At 37.0% G+C, this 19942-nt stretch overlaps 2 protein-coding genes across 9 annotated transcripts in view; both read left to right on the top strand.

Annotated features, from left to right (window-relative positions):
* LOC306883872 (protein kinase C and casein kinase II substrate protein 3-like) overlaps positions 1-19942 on the top strand; it is a 48916-nt gene that overhangs the window by 16944 nt on the left and 12030 nt on the right. For 6 of the 8 annotated variants that reach the window (XM_079439368.1, XM_079439367.1, XM_079439365.1 and 3 more), the window contains 5 exons: positions 11664-11764; positions 12587-12743; positions 14494-14729; positions 15898-16053; positions 16741-16916. In XM_079439368.1, the coding sequence (XP_079295494.1) occupies positions 11711-11764; positions 12587-12743; positions 14494-14729; positions 15898-16053; positions 16741-16916 (779 nt within the window). In that variant the 5' untranslated portion in view covers positions 11664-11710. Of the gene's footprint in view, positions 1-11301; positions 11438-11663; positions 11765-12586; positions 12744-14493; positions 14730-15897; positions 16054-16740; positions 16917-19942 lie in introns of those variants that run through there. The other 2 variants (XM_079439366.1, XM_079439370.1) reach the window with 2 other exon arrangements.
* Positions 1224-9063, top strand: LOC306881584 (sterile alpha motif domain-containing protein 3-like; the record flags this gene model as incomplete). Its single annotated transcript, XM_079435764.1, has 10 exons — positions 1224-1317; positions 2303-2483; positions 3042-3200; positions 3287-3374; positions 3467-3622; positions 4098-4304; positions 4420-4588; positions 4697-4776; positions 5696-6090; positions 8113-9063. 9 exons carry the CDS (start codon positions 1224-1226, stop codon positions 5993-5995), a joined length of 1434 nt encoding a protein of 477 aa, XP_079291890.1. The 3' UTR covers positions 5996-6090; positions 8113-9063.

Below are 19942 nucleotides of genomic sequence, written 5' to 3' on the forward strand. Positions count from 1 at the left end.
CTCAAAGCCTTGACATCCGGGTATCTGGGAGATAAGTCAGTAATTTCGAGTAAAATCACAGGCTTCGCTTATCCCGTGCGAATGCACCACACAAAATTCAGATGTGGGGGGGTAATTTCAAAATCACTCATGGTCCCCAGATAATACTAATCCCGTGCGAATAGGGCTCATGTCAACAAAATGCGGTAACGCTTTATTTTAAGGTGAACTTTTTACATGTTACATGTACTTACTATTATAATAACAATACATTTTGCATAATTACATGCAAGTAACCCTAAGGCAAACCCTAATCCTAATCCTAACCATATAGTAATTAATTTTACTACACTCTCAGAAAAAAAGGTACCGCGGAGGTACAATTTTGTTCCTAGGGGAACAAAAAATATAATGGTACCTTTAAAGGTCCACAATAGGTACTTGGGGTACAATTTTGTTCCCAAAACGAGTTATAAAGGTACAACTTTTCAGATTCAGATGTGAAAGGTACATTTTTGTACCTTGGAATTATTTGAATTTTTATCTATATATTTATTTAAAGTTTAGACCCAATTAGAGTAGGCCTAACTGTGTTTTTGTTGTTGTTGTTTATTAATTTAATGTGTGTGAACTCATGATAACATCAAGACACTATATTAAATTACTTTAAAATATCTTCTCAAACCGTGTACGAAAGCCTACAACCACCTGTAAAATGAGACAGATATAATTAACAAACAATAATAATGAAATTAAATATTTTGAATAACTGTAAATGTTTTTTGTTGTAATGTTGTAATATTATAGTCTTGCGTCAGTTTTTTTATGTTTTTTTTTTTTTTTTTATACTTAAAAATTTTGACCTTTGCATTATTTTAAGACGCTGAATGAAATTTGGAATAGCCTAAGGACAGTGCGGAATGGCAACATTTAATTACACTCAAGTAATTATATTTAAAACTTGCTTATGCAGACGTTATCGCTTTAAGAAAATTTCCCTTGCTTGGCTTGCTTGAGTCGTTCAGTTGAGGCCGGCGATTGAGTTTGCCAGCTGCTCTGACAGAATCTCCTACGGTTTTCAACGCTGAGTCTGTTTTGGAGAAAACATTTCTCAGGTAAATTCGGAATAATGTTATATAATCTTATTTTTACACGTGTGACTCAATGTTCAGTTGATTTTGTCTAACTTTGTGCTCCCTTGCTCTAAGCCCGCGAAAAGTGCTTGCGTCAGACTGGCCTGCGGGATGGAGCTGGCTAGGATGTCTACAGCACACTTAATAAAGGAGTTAATACAGTTTGGCATCGAAATCACTGAAGAGGAGAGGAAAAAATTCGAAGGTGAGTATTCTGTTACATTTTTAAAACGTTTTGAGTGTTTTCTTGAGGATTTTCTAGTGTAAACGTGACGTCCAATTATCCGTGATCTTTTTATCCGCCTCTCATACCTTGTTGCTTAAATAATAATAACTATGGCCGCCACTTAATATATTTGCAATATTAACAACTGTACAATAAATAGTGATTAACGTTTTACATTTGCTTACAATTTTTCCCGCCTTTGCTAGTATGACCACATTTTGTAATAGGTGCAGGAGTTGCCCAACGAACTCGTTATATGCGGCCATTTTGTGTTTAGACGGCAAAGCAAGTGATTAATTAAGTAAAAGGACAGCACCAAAATGAATATTTATTTGTTACAAACATGGGAGTAGATGTTTATGCGGGTAATATTTATCCTTACTTTTAATAAAATATGAATTCGTCCCCCGCATTTTTTTCCCAGGTAAGTTAGGTGTGTTCTCTTAGAGATTTTCAAGAGCTGGTTTGAATAACGTAAATTAAGGCGACTAGAAGTCCCTATTCAGCTCTATTTTTAGTGTCCCGACTTATTTAGAAAAAAAACATGTTTTGTCCATTATTTAAAAATTCCTTTACTACTGGGTGATCAGAGCAAGTAACAAGTTAGTAGAAGTGCTGTGTCAAGCTAGAACAGCCTAATCAAAGGTAACTACGCTTTTTATATAACAAAATTACCATCCAATCACAATTCGTTATCGATTAACATGCAGTTAGTGAAGGATATGTATAGACCCATTTTGAGTCGACGTCACGATTACGTCACAGCACAAGCTGGAGGCAAAACAGAGGCAGAATTGGAGGCGGCCCATTCAAACCAGCGCAGATTCAGCAACATAAGGAGCTTTAAATATAAGATAGATATACTTATCCAATTAAAAGGAAAAGCTTCAAAAACAGTGGTTTAGTACATGCATCAGTTTGATGGGTAACTAAATGATACTTCTCTTATTTTTTTATGTTATAGACAATGATGTGGATGGAGAGACTGTTGACATTGGACTGACCGAGTCAATGATTTCATTCCTCTTTGAGGGATCATTTAAAAAACAAGCAAAATTCCATCGATTTGTTCAGCAAATGAAGGAGACAGTGACATTAACTCTTGAACCTGTGCCTGTAGAATGCCAGTCATCAGCTGGAGCAAGGTAATTGCTGGTTAATAATGTTTCATTTGTTTCAGAGAACTATTCTAAAAGCAAATCTTAAAAATAACTAGATAATTTCCCCATGCCTCCCTACATAGCCTATTACTTTACTGTACTACTACTAGTACTTAGTTTATCAATTTTTTGCATCTGTAACAATGTATTAGAGGCTCTGAAATTTCAGCCATTTTCTTTGTCAAAAATATCAAGATCTTGAGCAGATAAGATAACAGAAACTTTGACATTGAGAAAAAACAGTGCACAGACTCAGCCCAGTGTGCTCAGAATTTTTGGTGCATCACTATTTATGTTTACTGTATAATTATTTATTAGGTTACCACAGTGTATGAATTGACAACTAAGATGATCAAGTAAAGGGTAGGGCACACATTTTAAATAAAACTTGTTTGGTAAAAATCTGAAGTTAGTGATGTTGTTGTTGTTTGTTTTATTAATTTGTCTTTTCAGTACCGAAACTGGTACTTTACAGTATTTGTACTATTTTATGTATACCTGCAACATTGCGATATCTGATTATTACTTCTCGTTTTGCCATAGTAAAATCAGCCCGACAACAGCTTTTCCTGCAGTTTTCGAAGTTCCGAAGTTTCCATTTGATGTTCAGGCCAAGTTGGACCGAAAAGAATGCCAACTAACATCATCGGAACGAATCAAAATTGTTAGAACGTTGTATGAAAGCATGGCTCAGTACAAAATGTAAGTATTTCTCATTTCTCATTTTAATCGCTTACATTCAATTTTAAACATTTAATTCTACATTCACTTTTAAAATATTTTTGTAGGTATCCAACTAATGAAGAGTATGTTCAAGTGGCTAAGGCCCTGACTCTGAGGTACCCTTTTTTAAAAGACAAAGAGGGCAATGGATATGTAAGTAGCTGGTTTACCTTTAATGTTCTACTCTTGAATCTTGGTTCATGCGGTTTATTTTGTGTAACTACTTTTTTATTTTTTTTAAATAGCACACTTGGCATGTGTCTCTGAAACGCAAGTTTAAATTTGAGCGGACACCTTTGGCTGACATTGAAGAAGTGAAAAGATTTAAACAGAAGTTTGGTCATTCAAAAAAGTCTCTGCAACCTGAAGAAACCATTTGCAAACAAATTACAAAGCCTTTGGTGAGAGCAAATTTTTATAATCTTTTTACGCTTGTTACCAGTGTATTTTTCTGAAATGTATCATTAAGATGCAAATTTTCATTATTTTCTTGCCTAGAAATTAGAAATAACTAGGGATGCACCAAAATAAAAATTATTGGTCAAAAATGAATCCGAAAATTCTAGATAGAATTTGACAGAAAATTTCTAGACAGAAATTTCCTGTCAGCATGTTATTTGACCAAAGCTTTTCCTTTGAGCACGAGCGGGACGCACATTCATAGAGCAGAATATTGAGTGGAACGTCACACCACGTAGTAACGGTGGTCAGAGGGAGAGTGAAACCTGCAAATATTTTCAGCTCATATTTTTGGCCATTTTTCTGTTTTGGCCAAAAAACGAAAATGCCATTTTGGTCGATAATATTCAGCAGATGACATTTCGGTGAATCCATAGAAATAACATTCTAACTGATTTGTTTTTGTCTATACACAAGGAGGTGGATGCTGTTGGAGAGGATGCTACATCAATAGAGGGACATGTGAAAGTCCTGCAGGAACAGTATAGAAGGACACAGCCAGATACTCGCATTGTGGAAGAGCGAATGAGGAGGACCTTTACCTGGAGGCGAAAGGAGATTACCAGTGGTATGACTGTTGAAGATGCCATCAACAAATATCCATTCTTGAAGGGTCCGTCAGGGGTTAGTATGCAAATTATAATTCTGAAATTACACAAACTCATTAACATGTAGAACACTAAAGCTGTATAAAATCCTCTGATTTACTTATGCTTGTCTTTTTTTCAATTAACTGCAGCTTTATCAAGAAATTGGTTTCCTGTATAGAGGTGTTCATCTGAGCCGCCACTTTCAAGAAAATTTTGGACACATTACATCCAGCGTGCTACGGCTTGCACAAGGGAAATCCCCTTTAGCAAAGCTGCACAAAGAAGCTAGAGAAGAATCTCTTAGTGAAGACCATCTTGGTAATTGACTCCTAAACTTTATTTAGCACTTTATTAAGACTTCGTAATTAATTTTTGCCTTGGATAGATTACTACATATTTGTTTGTGTGTCACATCTTATGTTCCAGGAATTGATTTTAAAGCAGCACTTCTCATGTTGCCAGCCTTGTTCAGAGAGAAATTAGAACACTTCATTGTGCTTGGGGAGGTATGTATATAGTACTTTGTTTTGTATTTATGTGCAATTCTTAAAGGGGCAGTTTACCCAAAAATGGAAATTCTGTCATCAATTACTCACCCTCATGTCATTCCAAACCTGCAAGACCTTCGTTCATCTTCGCAACAAAAATTAAGATATTTTTAAAGGAATCTGAGCTCTCTCTGGCCCTCCATAGATAGCAAGGATATTACCACGATCAACGCACAGAAACGTAGCAAAGACATTGGTAAAATAGTGACATCAGGGGTTCAATCGTAATTTTACGAAGCTACAAGAATACTCTTAGTGTGCAAAGAAAACAACAACATAATTTCCCTGAGTTACCTTATTCTGCCATTTTGGAGAATACCCCAGAATGTAATTAGCGTTCTTTACGTTCAGTAGATAACACGCACATGCTGAATGCAAACAACGCTGATTACGTTCTGGGGTATTCTCCTAAATGGCAGAATAAGGTAACTCAGGGAAATTATGTTGTTGTTTTCTTTGCACACTAAAAGTATTCTTGTAGCTTAGTAAAATTACAGTTCAACCCCTGATGTCACATGTACTATTTTAACAAACTCCTTGCTACGTTTCTGTGCGTTGACCATGGTAATATCCTTGCTGTCTATGCAGGATCAGAGAGCTCTCAGATTTCATCAAAAATATCTTAATTTGTGTTCTGAAGATGAACAAAGGTCTTACAGGTTTGGAACAATGTGAGGGTGAGTAATTAATGACAGAATTTTCATTTTTTTGGGTGAACTAACTCTTTGAACTGTATTTATTGTGGCCACATACAAATGGGTGAATAATAATTATCTTAGACTTTATGCATGTCAGTTTTCTCTACATCAGTTTAGTCATCTGCTGAGAAAATTTGACTGATATAGAATCTGTTTCTGTTTTGTGCTTTGTCATTTAGAGGGAACCATCTTCACCATATCCAACTGTTCAAGTACAGGAGACCACTGACTGGAAAACTGTGTTTACAAGAAGAGTCACTGCAGTCATCAAAGTTGATACGATCGAGATCTGCCGGGCGAGCGGTGTGGATGAAGGGGCTCTTGCAGCATTTTTTGCTTATTTCGTCTTCAATTTGACATATCCATCTCATTTGAAGAACACCCTGATGTTTCTTCAGCGGTATGTTTTGAAACTTACTGTGGATGGTGACAAGCCGCTTCCTACCCCAGTTACCAGACTAATAAACCTTTTACAGTAAGATCAGCAAAAATGCCCCACCTGTTCATTTGCCCTAAATGTTCTCGAAGAACATTCACAATCATCAAATTAATCCAGCACATTGGTCTCATTCATGCGCATGAGGCCAATTTTTCAATAACTTGTGGTCTTAATGACTGTCAGAGATCATTTACAAAGTATGAGTCCTTTAGATGTCATGTTTACCGAAAACATAAAAATACAGTGTTACAACAGACTACAACTACGATTACTGACCCTCTGCCTCTTCTTGATGAGGTTGAGGAAGAATGTACTACTGATGTTGCTTTTTCAGCACCCCCAAACATGAATGAGCTCTTGCAGCAATTTAGAGAGAATCTTTTTGCCTTCATGTTGAAATGCAGAGAAAAAAATCACTTGCCTCAGTCAGTACAGCAAGAAATTTTGGATGATGTTAATTTCCTGTTTAGTTTTTTCAAAGAGAACTATGATGAATTTCTTGCATATCACCTAGAAAAAAATGGCTTTGATCTTGCAGCATGTCCAGAACTTCAAGAAGTGCTACATTCCCCAGACTTTTTTTCAGAGGCCTCAAGACTTGTTAGGTCTCCACACATGTTCAAAGAGTTTTGTAAATCAAAATTTGAGTTGACTGAACCCGTACAGTACACACTAAGAGACTCAAGTGGTAACAAGACTGGAAGTTACTCTTACGTTCCTATTTGTGAGGTATTAAGGAAGTACTGTTCTCATGAGGACATTTGGGACCAAATACAAACTGAGCTGAATGTAGAAAAAGATGAATTTGTTCTAAATGATTATCGAGATGGACTTCATTTCAAAAATCACAAATTCTTTGCAGATAACCCACAAGCCCTAAGGTTACATTTTTATGAAGATGAATTCGAGGTATGTAATCCCCTGGGGTCTAAACGTAACAAACACAAACTGTGTGCAATTTACTATACCATTGGAAACGTGGGTACCAAGTATTGTTCTCAGTTAAAACATATTCATTTAGCTTTACTTGTCCGCTACTGCCATGTGAAACAATTTGGATTAGATGAAATTTTGAAGCCATTGATAGATGATCTTAAAAAGCTTTCATCAGAAGGAATAAATGTTCTTGTTGATGGTTCAGAAAAAAATGTTTGTGCAGCTGTAGCAGTTATATCTGCTGATAACCTTTCCGCTCACCTAATAGGTGGATTCAGCATGTCTTTTAATGCTGGTAGAATTTGTAGGTACTGCATGGCCACACATGGTGACATTAAGAGATGTTTTAAGGAATCTGACTTTGTTTTAAGAACTGTGGATGTCCACAGATACCACTTAGAGTGTGTAAAGGAAAATCCAGACACTAAAGCCATTTATGGTGTTACAGGGGGCTGTCCTTTTGACAAACTAGACTACTTTGATGTTACAATGTCACTTCCTCCAGATGTGATGCATGACTTTCTGGAAGGTGTAGTTCCTTTAGTGTTGCGCCTTGTTTTAAGTAAAGCTCACAGAGAGAAAGTCATAACCATACAAGAGTTTAACGAAGAGCTGAGAAAACTTGCTTTTGGACAGAATGATAAGAAAAATAAGCCTGTTCCCCTTTCGGAAAAACTTCTACACAACTGCAGTATAGTAGGATCTGCCTCACAGAAATGGTGTTTATTTCGCCTGCTGCCCTTCTTGGTAGCACACAGAATTCCTGAGGGCTGTAGCTACTGGCATGTCTACCTACTTTGTCGTGAAATTTCTGACATTGTAATGGCACCAGTTGTAAAAAAAGAATGGCTTCCCACTCTTGATCTCTTAGTTTCTGAGTTTTTGTCATGTACAGTTAAGGAATTTGGTGATGTTCTTACTCCAAAATGTCATTATTTAACCCATTACTCTCGTTTGATGTTATGCTATGGGCCTTTGCGTTCTTTATGGTGTTTACGGTTTGAAGGAAAACATCAATATTTCAAGCAGGTTGCCAGCACGTGTAGAAATTTTGTTAACATTTCATCCACTTTAAGTAACCGACATCAACATAGACAATGTTGGGAATTGTCTTCTGTTAATATGTTGGGAGAATATGAGAGAGTTGCTGGATGTTGTGTGAGCACGCCATTTCGATCTTTGCCTTTGGCTCTACAGCATTCAGTAAAAGTCAATAAGAAGTACACCCATGTCAATTTTGAAGGCAAACAACTTCAACGAGTAACAGAATTAGTGATTAATGATGTCAAATACTGTGTTAAAGATGTGTTTACTGTGGGTCATCTGCATGCAGAAGCTGTTCCATTGTTTTTTCAGATTAAGTACATTCTTAACATAGACACAGACTGGTTATTGTGTGGCAAGCTGTTAATTCCCGTTTCCTTTTGTCGTCATTATTATTCATACTGTGTGAGATGTGAGAATGAATGGACTGTCCTCTCACCAGGTGAAGAGGTTGATTACCAGGCGTTAGATACATACAGTGTTGATGACAAGTTATTTATTACCATTAGATATTCTTGCTGAAGACAAACTGCTGTAAACTTCACAATGTGCAGTAGCATGTAAGGTGTATATCAATGTTAAACAGGACTTTTTTTTGTATTTGTCCAGTTGAATTTGTAATGATTGCACCGTGGACAATTTCTTGTACACCTATTACATTTTTAAAAAGTTGTACTGTTTTAAATGGCTGTTTTATACTTGGTGTGTTTGTTAAATGGTCTGATGAGCTTTTAATTTTCATTGAGTGTTTTTTCTTGACACACCTGCTGTTATGAGATGTAATGAATTACTTCTTTTAAATAGAACATTTCTAAATAAAATTGTATTTGTTGGCCAATGTATCTATTGTTTTTTTTGCATGCATGCACAAGGCCACCAAAAGAATGAAGATGGTTGGGACAGTAATCTGAGGATGCTTTTAATAAGGTACACTTTTTTGCCTTCATTGCAGTGCGTACAAATGTTCCTTGAGGTACAAAATTGCCCCTTAAATGGTACAAAGCTAGAAGGTACAATGTTGTACCTCTGACTAGAGGTACAAAATTGTACCCTTCAGGGTACCACCCCAGTGACGGCCACTTGTACCTTAAAAGGTACAGTTTTGTACCTTTCTTTCTGAGAGTGTACGTACTTAAATGTATAGTTACACCGTAACAAGAACACCTTAAAATAAAGTGTAACCCAAAATGCAAATAGAATTTTGAACCTGGATTTCTCCAATGTTCCGATTTCTATTCTCTACATGTATGCAAATTAGTGCATATTTAATTGGATAATGCAATGTTTGCATATTTAAACATAACTACAGAGGACTAGTGATACAAAACAGTTGTTTTAATGTACTGTGGCCAATCATCTGAGGAAGTTTGGTAATATCTCAGATATTACCCTATTCATGTGGTGTTTTGCCTTAATGAGGTTTTGAATGGGTGTTTGTTACATAATGTCTACGGTTTCACTTTTTTTTTTTTAATGGTAGGCAGCAATCTATGCATACTACATCATAAGCAGAGTTGCTAGTATTCTGTATCAATGATGGTATTCCGGACTGAGATGAGGTTCAAGTGAAGCTTTCATATCAGCGCTCCTCCTGGCATGTTTGTGGGAAATACTATCATCAGGAGCTGACTTTCCATTCCCACACCTGTCTTCACTTCACAGGGAGGAAGTTCAGGGGAAGTAATCCAAGCTCTTTTTATTTGCTGGAAAAAACAGATTTATCCTTATTTGCCCTACTGATCTTCGTGCATGCTGAAAGAAACTGTTGGACTCTTAACATGGTAAAAGCAGTTGTTTCTAAAATTCTGAACCAAATATCATATTGTAATTATCTTGTAATGACAATAGATGATTTTTGATTAATCCCATTTAGGGTTGCAAAAAGGTGGAACATTTTCAGTAAATTTCAGAAACATTCCAGAAATTTTGGAAACTTTTTTTTTTTTTTTTTTTTTTTTTTTTTTTTTTTTTATCTTCCAGGGATTTTTGGAAAGTTTCCTGAAATTTACCAGAAATGTTCTACCCCTTTGCAACCCTAATCCCATTAAGTGAACATTCATTTATTCAGAATTATTGCATTACTATTTAATTCCACTCTGTTTGACATGTGCTTTATGGCACTCCTTTAGTAAAGTCTGTGAAGTTCAACTGAGATTGTCTTATCCTATGTTGTTGTTGTTTTAAAATTATACTTTACTAAGTTGATATACTGTCCAACCTTTGTGTCATATTTGAAAAGATATTGAAAAGCAGGATTTAACAAGCCATTGAATGAATTGCCAAAACTAGTACATCCACAGCAAATGCTCTTCAACACTCTGTAAGTTCCCAAGCCCCCCTTGAGGATGCTAATTTTCCATTAGCACAGCCAGTTTGGCCTAAATTGGGAGCAGATGCTTCTGTGAGGCCGATCCCATTCCTTCCTCCCGTTTGTTATGTCTGTTTGAGGAAGCTATACGACCTTGGCTTAGACAATATGAAGAGAACCCAAGGCCAGAAGCAGTGCTAAATGTATACAAGCACAGGAAGAGCGTGTACAAGGTTCATTAGGTGTACACCCACTTGTTCTGTTTGGACTAAATCTGTTTTATGCCATAGCCAAAGCTGTTTGTGCATTAATAAACTGTTTATTTTAAGGCAATGATTAATTGTTTGAGAGGCATAGTGTCCCTATGAGCAATAGTGAATGGACACACTTCCATGTCATTGGACATATTTTTATCTTGCTACACTTCAAAAAATAAAGCTCCCATAAAAGGGTATTTTACACCATTTGAAAAAAAAAAGGTTCTTTATTGGAATTTATGTTACAGTGAATAACCTGTAACATCCATGTAACCTTTCCTTGCGCACAGATTTCTATAGATTATTCAGATATTCCTGTTCACTGAAAGGTTCTTTGAGGAACCCAAAATGGTTCTTCTATGGCATCACTGTGAAAACCCCCTTTTGCAACCTTTATTTTTAAGAGTATAATGTGAAACCCCCACTTTAGGAACCTTTATTTATAAGAGTGTGCAGCGATGGCATAGAAGAACCATTTTGGGTTCTCCAGAGAACCTTTGAGTGAACCGTTCTTAAAAGTACCATTTTTGTTCTTAGTGTAAAGAACATTTTAATGATCTAAAGGTCTTTCTTCCATTTATAAAGAATCCTATGTGCAATGGAAAGGTTTTGTGGATGTTAAAAGGTTCTTTATGGAACCATCAATTCCAATAAAGAACCTTTATTTTTGGTAGTATTCTCAACATTCAACCAGAAACAAATTAGTGGGAGGACCTGCGTGACTCTGGCATATTTTAAAAAAAATTTTGTGACTCCACCCAGACTGGGGCAGAGAAGCTTCTGCCTTACCTAGGTTGCCTTAGGCAGACACAAAGCCGCTCAGCAGTGAGACTGGCCTACGCTGGCTTCTTCTTTGAATTGGAATACAGCATTACTGTGCCTGGGCAGATGTCTTAACTGTAGGGGCCAAGGAGTGTCGGGTCACAACAGGTTACTGGCAAGACCGTAGTGAAATGTTTATGGAATATATTTTGAATTGCCTTTGCTTAGTTTTTTTTGGATTGAACTTGAGGGCCTGTGTCATGTAGAGCAGAGACTGGATGAACTAGTTTCTTCTCTGGCAAGACTGCTGTCTTTGGTTGTTTTAAATTGCTATAACAAAATGTTGCTGTTACTGACTACAGTTGTTGGCTCGATTTGATTTCATGTCTTGCTCTTTGCAGTTTAACAGACAGCCGCCATCATTCCGTGCTGCAAGGGTGACCCCAAAATGTCTTCCAACGGTGATCTGCAAGACATTGGGAGCTGGGACAGCTTCTGGGAGGTAAGTATCCCCAACCGCAAATGCACATATGCACACAGATCTTCCTTGCAGAGAGGGCCACATACTGTGGCGTCCAGCCAGGGAGTTAGAGACTACAGGAACGGATCCCTGCAGATCCAACATTTCCATGAGCTTTCTAAGAGGTTTCCGCCCCTGGCGAGATTTGTAGTAGTTGTACCCCTTCTACACTGTTTCTTCAAGCATGCTTGGATCAAGTCTGTACTTGCTTTGGAGACAACTGTCAGATGTGAAGTGCTTTTAGATCGTAAAGTGAAAGTGAAATGTTTATTTTGCTATCAGTCTTGTGTCACTGTGATACAGAGAGTAATTTAGTGGAGAACGGGGGAGATTGTGCCACCTATGTAAGCTGTTGCTCCCCTAATCTAACAAACTGTTTATTGTTTTGCATCATGTATTTAGTAAGGGCCCTCCATATACAGCTGCCTGCAAGATGCGCATGAAAAAAGTTTATTCTATAAGTTTATAATATAATATCAATTTTAAGTCACAATCAGGTTTAAAAAGTTATATCAAATGCATTGGTCAATTGACATTTGTATTAAACTGTAACAATATAAAGATTAGTCATTAGCCATGGTTTTGTATAATTTCATTTTGGTATATGTAAGTTACAGAAACTAGAGTCATAATGAATCTAATTCTAAAATCTTACATTTCACCTTTATTATACTGTAATGCTCTTATTCACTGATAATCCTTGCTGTTAACTGTTTTGACAAGATCATTGAGTTAAACTTGAGAACCGGACCAGTCAGGTTTAGAAATGGAATGACTCACTCTAACATAACTTTCGTTTGTCAGCCTGGGAACTACAAGAGGACGGTGAAGCGCATTGACGATGGCTACAAAGTATGCAATGAGCTGGTCAGCTGCTTCCAGGAGCGGGCCAAGATTGAGAAGGGCTATTCCCAGCAGCTGAGTGACTGGGCCAGGAAATGGAGGGGTGTTGTGGAGAAAGGTGAGCATGACTTTGAGTTTCATCATTCATCCTCCTTAAAGTGGAAGTGAAGCAGTCAGTTAAGTTTACATTATTTAGTAAACTGATTTCCACTTTGATTAAAAAATATATAACAAACATGATTAATGTAACCATTTTAAAGAAAAAGGGTGATGCCATCTTGCAGTACCACAGCGTGTGACGTCACGGGGTTGGTTCGCTCCGATGGCCAGTATAGTACATTTTGAACACACAAATAATTTGGTTTTCACCAACATTTGGATGAATATTCAACATCAAACTGTCTATATGATAAGTTTTGATCGTGGTATCCCAAACATTGTTTTCATAATGCAAGGTGCAACTTGATGTAAACAAACAACGCTTCATACAGTATCATTCATGTCGCATTTTATTGTTATTCAGACCATTCAGACATATGCATTACATTGACTGGTTCACCAGTTGTATGTATCATATTTTATGTTCTCCTGCGAATACAATTAGCTTTCCTGCTGTTAACAGGCCGTATTGTTTAACTCTGAACGATCGGAGTGCTGCTTCCTCAAAGTTTATCATTCTCACGTGTTTTAAGCCTTGTCAGTTTAAATATTAAAGTGTTTTAAGCCATTCAAGCATGAGACAGCACAAAATAGATTTCAATGAGATTTAAATGCGGTATTAACGCGTTGTGATAGATAATTTCTGTTCGCGCTGGTGGCGCCGCACACACACAAAAAGCCACAGCTCGGCTCGGACAGCACGTGAGTACCAAATTGAGTTTTCTTTCACGCCTTCATCAGCAAATGCACATTCACGTAAACGAGTATTGTTTCCAATCCGCACTTTACCCCAAACCAGCAGGTTCACGACTTCTCCAACCCCTACTGCACGGTCCCATTGCCGTATCGACTCAAATGCATGGGCAATTGCACTTATGCTTTCAAGGTCATCTCCCTCCATTTCAAAACAAGCGTGTGTTCAAAATGTAAATAAATGCATATATTACTATACTGGCCATCGGAGCGAACCAACACCGTGACGTCACACGCTGTGGTACTGCAAGATGGCGGTGCCCTTGCTCCAAAAGCTATAACAAAACAACCTTTTTTCTCTAAAATGGTTACATTAATCATGCTCGTTATATATTTTTTATTCAAAGTGAAAATCATTTTACTAAATGTAAATTTAACTGACTGCTTCACTTCCACTTTAAGTAGATGCTTCCCTCTACAGTTACAACAACACATTTTATTCCCATGAGCTAAGTGCTTCTGTCAAATCCTTAATATTTGCACAGTAGTTTCTAAGTTTGGGGAAAAGAAGGTATGAAAGGGTAATATGGAGTTATGTCATGTGTCAGTGATTCGATGAATTTATATCATTCATCATTCCTTTAGCAACCAGGGTATATTGGATATGCTTGATTTTGGCTACACTACTTTTGTACATGGATTTGTTTTGAGCACTTGCAAGAATAACAGCAAGAAAAGTAAATCCTTAATATTTGATTTGAAAAATAAAATGTAAATGTATGCAGCTTAAACAAACCACAGTATCTTGTATTGACCTTAAGAAAAGTCAAGGATATGAATGAATTACCTCCCAGCGAGAACCTCAGGCTGGCCACATATTCACTAACCAGACCATGTGACCTTAAAGGGGCAGACACACAGACCTACAATTATTATACAGTAGACTTGGGCCTTTAAGCAGTTATCCAGTGTTTTGAGCTGACAGATAAAGCTACATTTTTATTTCTGTCCTGCAGGCCCACAGTATGGGACTCTGGAAAAGGCCTGGCATGCTTTCATGAATGCGGCAGACAGACTGAGTGAGATCCATATGGAACTAAAAGAGAAACTGGTTGTTGAGGACAGCGAAAAGATTAGAAACTGGCAGAAGGATGCCTTCCACAAGCAAATGATTGGTGGATTCCGTGAGACCAAAGACGCAGACGAAGGCTTCCGCAAGGCCCAGAAACCCTGGGTCCGAAAGCTGAAGGATGTGAGTCTTCTCCTGTGCAGAATACAAAGCCATTAGTATGGATTTCATCTATTAAACAATGACAAAGAAATGTTTTTGTTTTGTTTGTTTTTGTTGTATTTGTATTGTCATGCACAACTCCTCAGTAAAGCTGGTTCTATGATTAGTAGTAAATCTCCATCACCTGTTTTCAGGTGGAGCAGCAGTTACTACACAGAGCCGTAGTTCACTGACAAGCTACTTCCCAGACGATATAATCGTACGATTCTGAAATCGAAGAAATCGTTTGCGATAATGACAGCTGTTTGCGTAGCTATTCAGTGAACCACTCTGTGTAGTAAATGCTGCTCCATCTGTAAGCACGTGAAACTACCACATTTAATAACATGCTTTTACTCCAAACTTGCTTCATAACGTCAGCCGAGTGTTTGAAATAAATCCGTCTGTGAGATGATGTGGCTTCTTCCAAAGAATAAGACACACAGCATATTTCATACTATTCTAAGCAGTGATAAAAAGGCTATGTTGATTAGCATTGCCTTATATACTTTATTATAATGAAAATGATAATAAGAGCTCAGATAAACCATGTATTGCCATTGTTGTGTGTTTATTAGTCATGTTCAATCAATGAAAGCAGATAAATCTTCTGTTTATCAAGCTACTGCTATAGGGATTTCATGGGTTTCTTCTGCGGGGCGTATTTGGAGTTTCCACGCAAGAGCGCCCTCGGGTCTTCGGATGGAGATTTACTACTTATCACAGAACCGTGCTTCACTGAAAGATACGCATGACAATCGCAGTTTCTGCCTAATCGCGATTTCAATTTCATTTTGATTTATCGTGCAGCCCTAGAATGTAAATTTAGACCGAAGTCAGGAAATCTGTTTTTCATACAACTAGTAGATGGTGATCGGTGATCAGTTACCAGTGATTGTCAAGCTGACCATCAAGACCAAATAACCAGTGACCAAAAAACTCATTTGGCTGGCCCATATGATTTGTTTGTTCTATTTCAAGTCTTCTAAGGCCATATGATAGCTTAGTAAAATAGCTTACCACCATACAGGTTTAGTGTAACATTAAGATGAATAAATTACGGGTGAGCTGTCCTTTTAAACAGTGTATAAAGAAAATCATGTGTGCACTTACAGTGTATTTCGTTATAAGTATAAGTTCTCTGCTGTAGGTGGAGTCTACCAAAAAGACTTATCATCAAGCCCAGAAGGAAGAGCGCACAGCATTGACCCGTGAGACTCATGCCAAGGCTGACTCCACCAAATCCCAAGAGGAGGTCCGCAAGTTCACAGACCGCCTGGAGAAATGTACCCAAGAGGCAGAGAAGGTAGCATGAGAAAAAGCACAGACACAACAGTTTTTCAGTTTTATTAAGGATTATAGTCATTTTATTTTTTAAGTATTTATTTTATTCCCATTACGTTGGTAATTACTGTATTAGCTTGTCTGCAACTGTCCATGTCTAGTCTGAAGGAGATGGGTGGGGATTGAAATTCCATAAACTTATACAAGTCAAGGCTTGTTTGTTGCTGATGCCAATAGTAAGGCCCCTGTGATGATGTCTATGGACTTGTTGGGACAATGCAAAATTATGGGTGTGAATAACATGTTGTTGAATGAGTAGTTTCATTCACAAAAATATACATCCTGCAGTTTCTGTCTCTTCAAAGGGAAACATCATCCGATTTTATGTCTTTAAAAGGATTTTGCTTTCTTTTTTCTATAATTTATAAAAGCAGACTTTATTGTCTGTTTTATAGAGTCATGAAATTCATATTAGTACATTTGCATTTCATTTAGCACATGCTTTGATCCAAATTGGCTCATAAATTTAGAAAGCGGTACAGCTTGCTTTTTCACATTGTAGAACTCTCAATCCAAACATTATGAATATGCACTGGTCAATTAGATGTATTCTGAACAGGAAATTATGATCTTTGGAATTGACCTTCTAAACCGTGTCCCATGACTCTGTCCCATGAACTTGCGCTTTTGTTTGGACGTTTTCCCTCAGGCTAAGGAGCGTTATGAGAGAGCCCTGGATGAGCTGAATCGCTGTAACCCGCGTTACATGGAAGATATGGAGCAAGTGTTTGAAATCACACAAGAGGCAGAAAAAAAGAGGCTTTGCTTTTTTAAAGAAGTGCTGCAGGACATACACCAGCACATGGACCTCTCCAGCAATGATGGGTTAGTCTCTCTGCTTCACTGTCTACTAGACACTTATCTTGTAGGAATGCATACTAATCAAATTATTTGATTTGAAACTCATCGGCATCAAATCACATGCACCACACAAACAGTGCTTCAGTGATTTAGAGTAGAGTCTTAATGCTGCTAATGACTCTTTACTATGCATAATAAATATGTAGTACACATATAGTGATACTATTTTTAATTAGATTTACAGTATTTTCAATCAGTATGTTTTAGTATTTAATATAGAATGCTGATATTAAATATCTGCATTTTCCTTGACTTTAACTTACTACTTGGCTAATAATTCTCACAGTGCATTCTGGGATTGCCTTATCCACCAAGTATACATGTGATATTTCTAGATTTTGACCAAAACAAGGTATTTAGAAGGCAGTTTCCAGAGCCAAGTTTCATTTCTGACATGCAAAAACAAGGCCGTGACAGACAGATGTACAGTGTATTAAATGGATTATACTGTTGTTTAACAACATAGCGAGTGTTTAGCTGATGATACATCTTTCCAAAAGACTTCCGGTAGACAAATCCCTATAAAAAACAGGGTCCCACTTTATATTAGGTGGCCTTAACTACTATGTACTTGCTTTTAAATTAATAATTTGATACAATGCACTTATAGTGTACATACGTGTTTTTACATTGTATTTATATTGTTAAACATACCATTATGTAGTTACATCTGTAATTACATTTGTAATTACACTGTTGACCCATCCCTTACACCTTAACCCACCCTTAAACCTACCCATACCACCAAATCTGCCCCTAACCTTACCCGTATCCCACCTCAATAGCAGCAAAAGTGTTTTGCAATACAATATGAACACAATAAGTACATGGTAGTGAAGGCCACCTAATATAAAGTGGAACCAAAAACAGTTCTGAAAGTTGAGTTTTGAAAACTACATGTGGTATAGGACCTTCATACAGTGTGTGCCACTGCAAAGACTGCGAGTCTATCCCTCATAGCTTTGTTTTCATCCATGTAAAATTAAAAATAGCATCTACCCCGAATAAGACCTATAGAGTTAGCAATGTTGCTTGAGTCAAACAAGACATTGATAATCATAAAAAACAAATATTGGGTAAAAAAAATTTTTTTTAATTAATATAATTTGTGAAGATTTCTCTGTCTGGCATCTTAGATAAAAAAAAATTTTTATGGTAGCACTTTATTTTACAGTCCTGTTCCACATGTACATACTATGCACTTGTTATAATAATTAGGTAATAGATAATAACTAGGTACTTGCCCTGAATCTATCCCTAAACCTAACCCTAACCCATGTAATTATATTATCAGTACTTTCTTAGGTAAGTACACTGTAAGTACAGGGAAGTGCACGAACTGTAAAATAAAATGCAACCAATTTTGTTCACTGAGCTTGATGCAGTGCATTCTGGATTTGCTATTTCTGATTTTTAATAGGAAAATATATTTTCATTGGTGCTGTTAGGGATTGGATAGAATAATGTACTTACAGGTGACATTGCTAGTTGTTTTAGTTGAGTTTATTCATGAAGATTTTAATATCTTAGAAGGCAGCAGATTTGAGCTTCCAATTATTTTGAGCAGTCTACAAATGCCGTCTAGTTGGGTGGCTTGCTTTAGTTTGAAACCGAGCCACTGAGAGATTGACAGGCACAGATTTCCACACAGTTTTGAGTTGTTCAATTAAAAATGACAAATGGGGAGCTCTGTCTCAAACTTTACTCAATGTCAAATCCTGATTTATATCAGCAATTTCAGTAACTTCAGGCTCTCTAAATAGTTTCTGGTCATTTATGTGTCTCATAGCTAAAAACTGGAATAAATGAGGAATGTTAACCATTAATAAGTGCTTATTTGTTTTTCCAGGCTCTCTGTTATCATTGTTTACTTAATGAGGAATTCTGAGCATGTCGTTGACTATTAACTAGGGTCATTTCAAAAAAGCTAGGGTAACTTCATGTATCCTTTTTGTGTTTTAATCAGTGAACAGATATCTCCTTTCGTTTTGTGTTTCGGTGTTAGCTTAAGCAGTGTGGAGTTACATGTTCGGAATAGCAACAAAAACAACACCCTTCAAACCTGTCTCTGCAGTTTTGCACAATTGTTTACTTTTGTTGAGCTGTAATTACAGGGCTGGTGCTGATCTGTGTGGTAATCATATATAGCTTAGTTTCATGTACAGGAATCTTTGCGTTTACTTTATCCCTCCCTCATTCTTTGTATTTCCATGGTACTTGATGATCCTGCCTCTTTTGTTCTGTTAGCAGTGGTTATGAAACTAAAACTAAGAACTAACTTCTTTTTTTTTAATAAAGAAGTGCTTGTCCGAACAAAACTCATCAACAGGATACTAGGGTATAGTGGGTGGTTTTAGCATATTACTATGCGGCCACTAGGGTCTAAGCCCATCCCAAGGATATATGGCTCATTTTTCTCCTCTGGTGCACTTTCAGGAAAATAATGTGCATAAGTTGGACCTGTAGTTGTACAACAGCTTGTCACTGGGCAGTACCCTCAAAAGGCTATCTTTTTGTACTTTTACACCTAAAAGGTTCATAGTAGTACCTAAAAGGATAAGTATTCAGATTTTCAACCAGCTTTGTATTGTTACAAATGCAATGTCATTAGCAGTGGTGGACAGTAGCAAAGCATTTTTTACTTTATTACTGTTCTTGAGCAAAATGTTCAAGTGTCTGTGCTTTATCAGTATTTTTGTTTTGGGAAACATTTAGTTTTACTCCATTACATCTCAAAGCGTAATATCATTCCTTTTAAAGCACAGTCTGCTTCGTTTTATAAAAACAAATTGTTCCTTGTTATTTTGAACTGTAGAAATCACTTCCTCTGAAATGCAAGAGCAATGAACATGTTGAAACGGTTTTACAAATCGCCCTGAGCTCTTCATTTGTCAATCTAACTGATCTGATTGCAGCGGTTCTCAAGTCAGCAACTCACTAATTCATCAATCCATTCAGAATGACTCAAAATGAGCCAAGCACAGGAATAT

Source organism: Barbus barbus, assembly GCF_936440315.1.
Source record: "Barbus barbus genome assembly, chromosome: 2".
NCBI classification, from domain to species: Eukaryota; Metazoa; Chordata; class Actinopteri; order Cypriniformes; family Cyprinidae; genus Barbus; species Barbus barbus.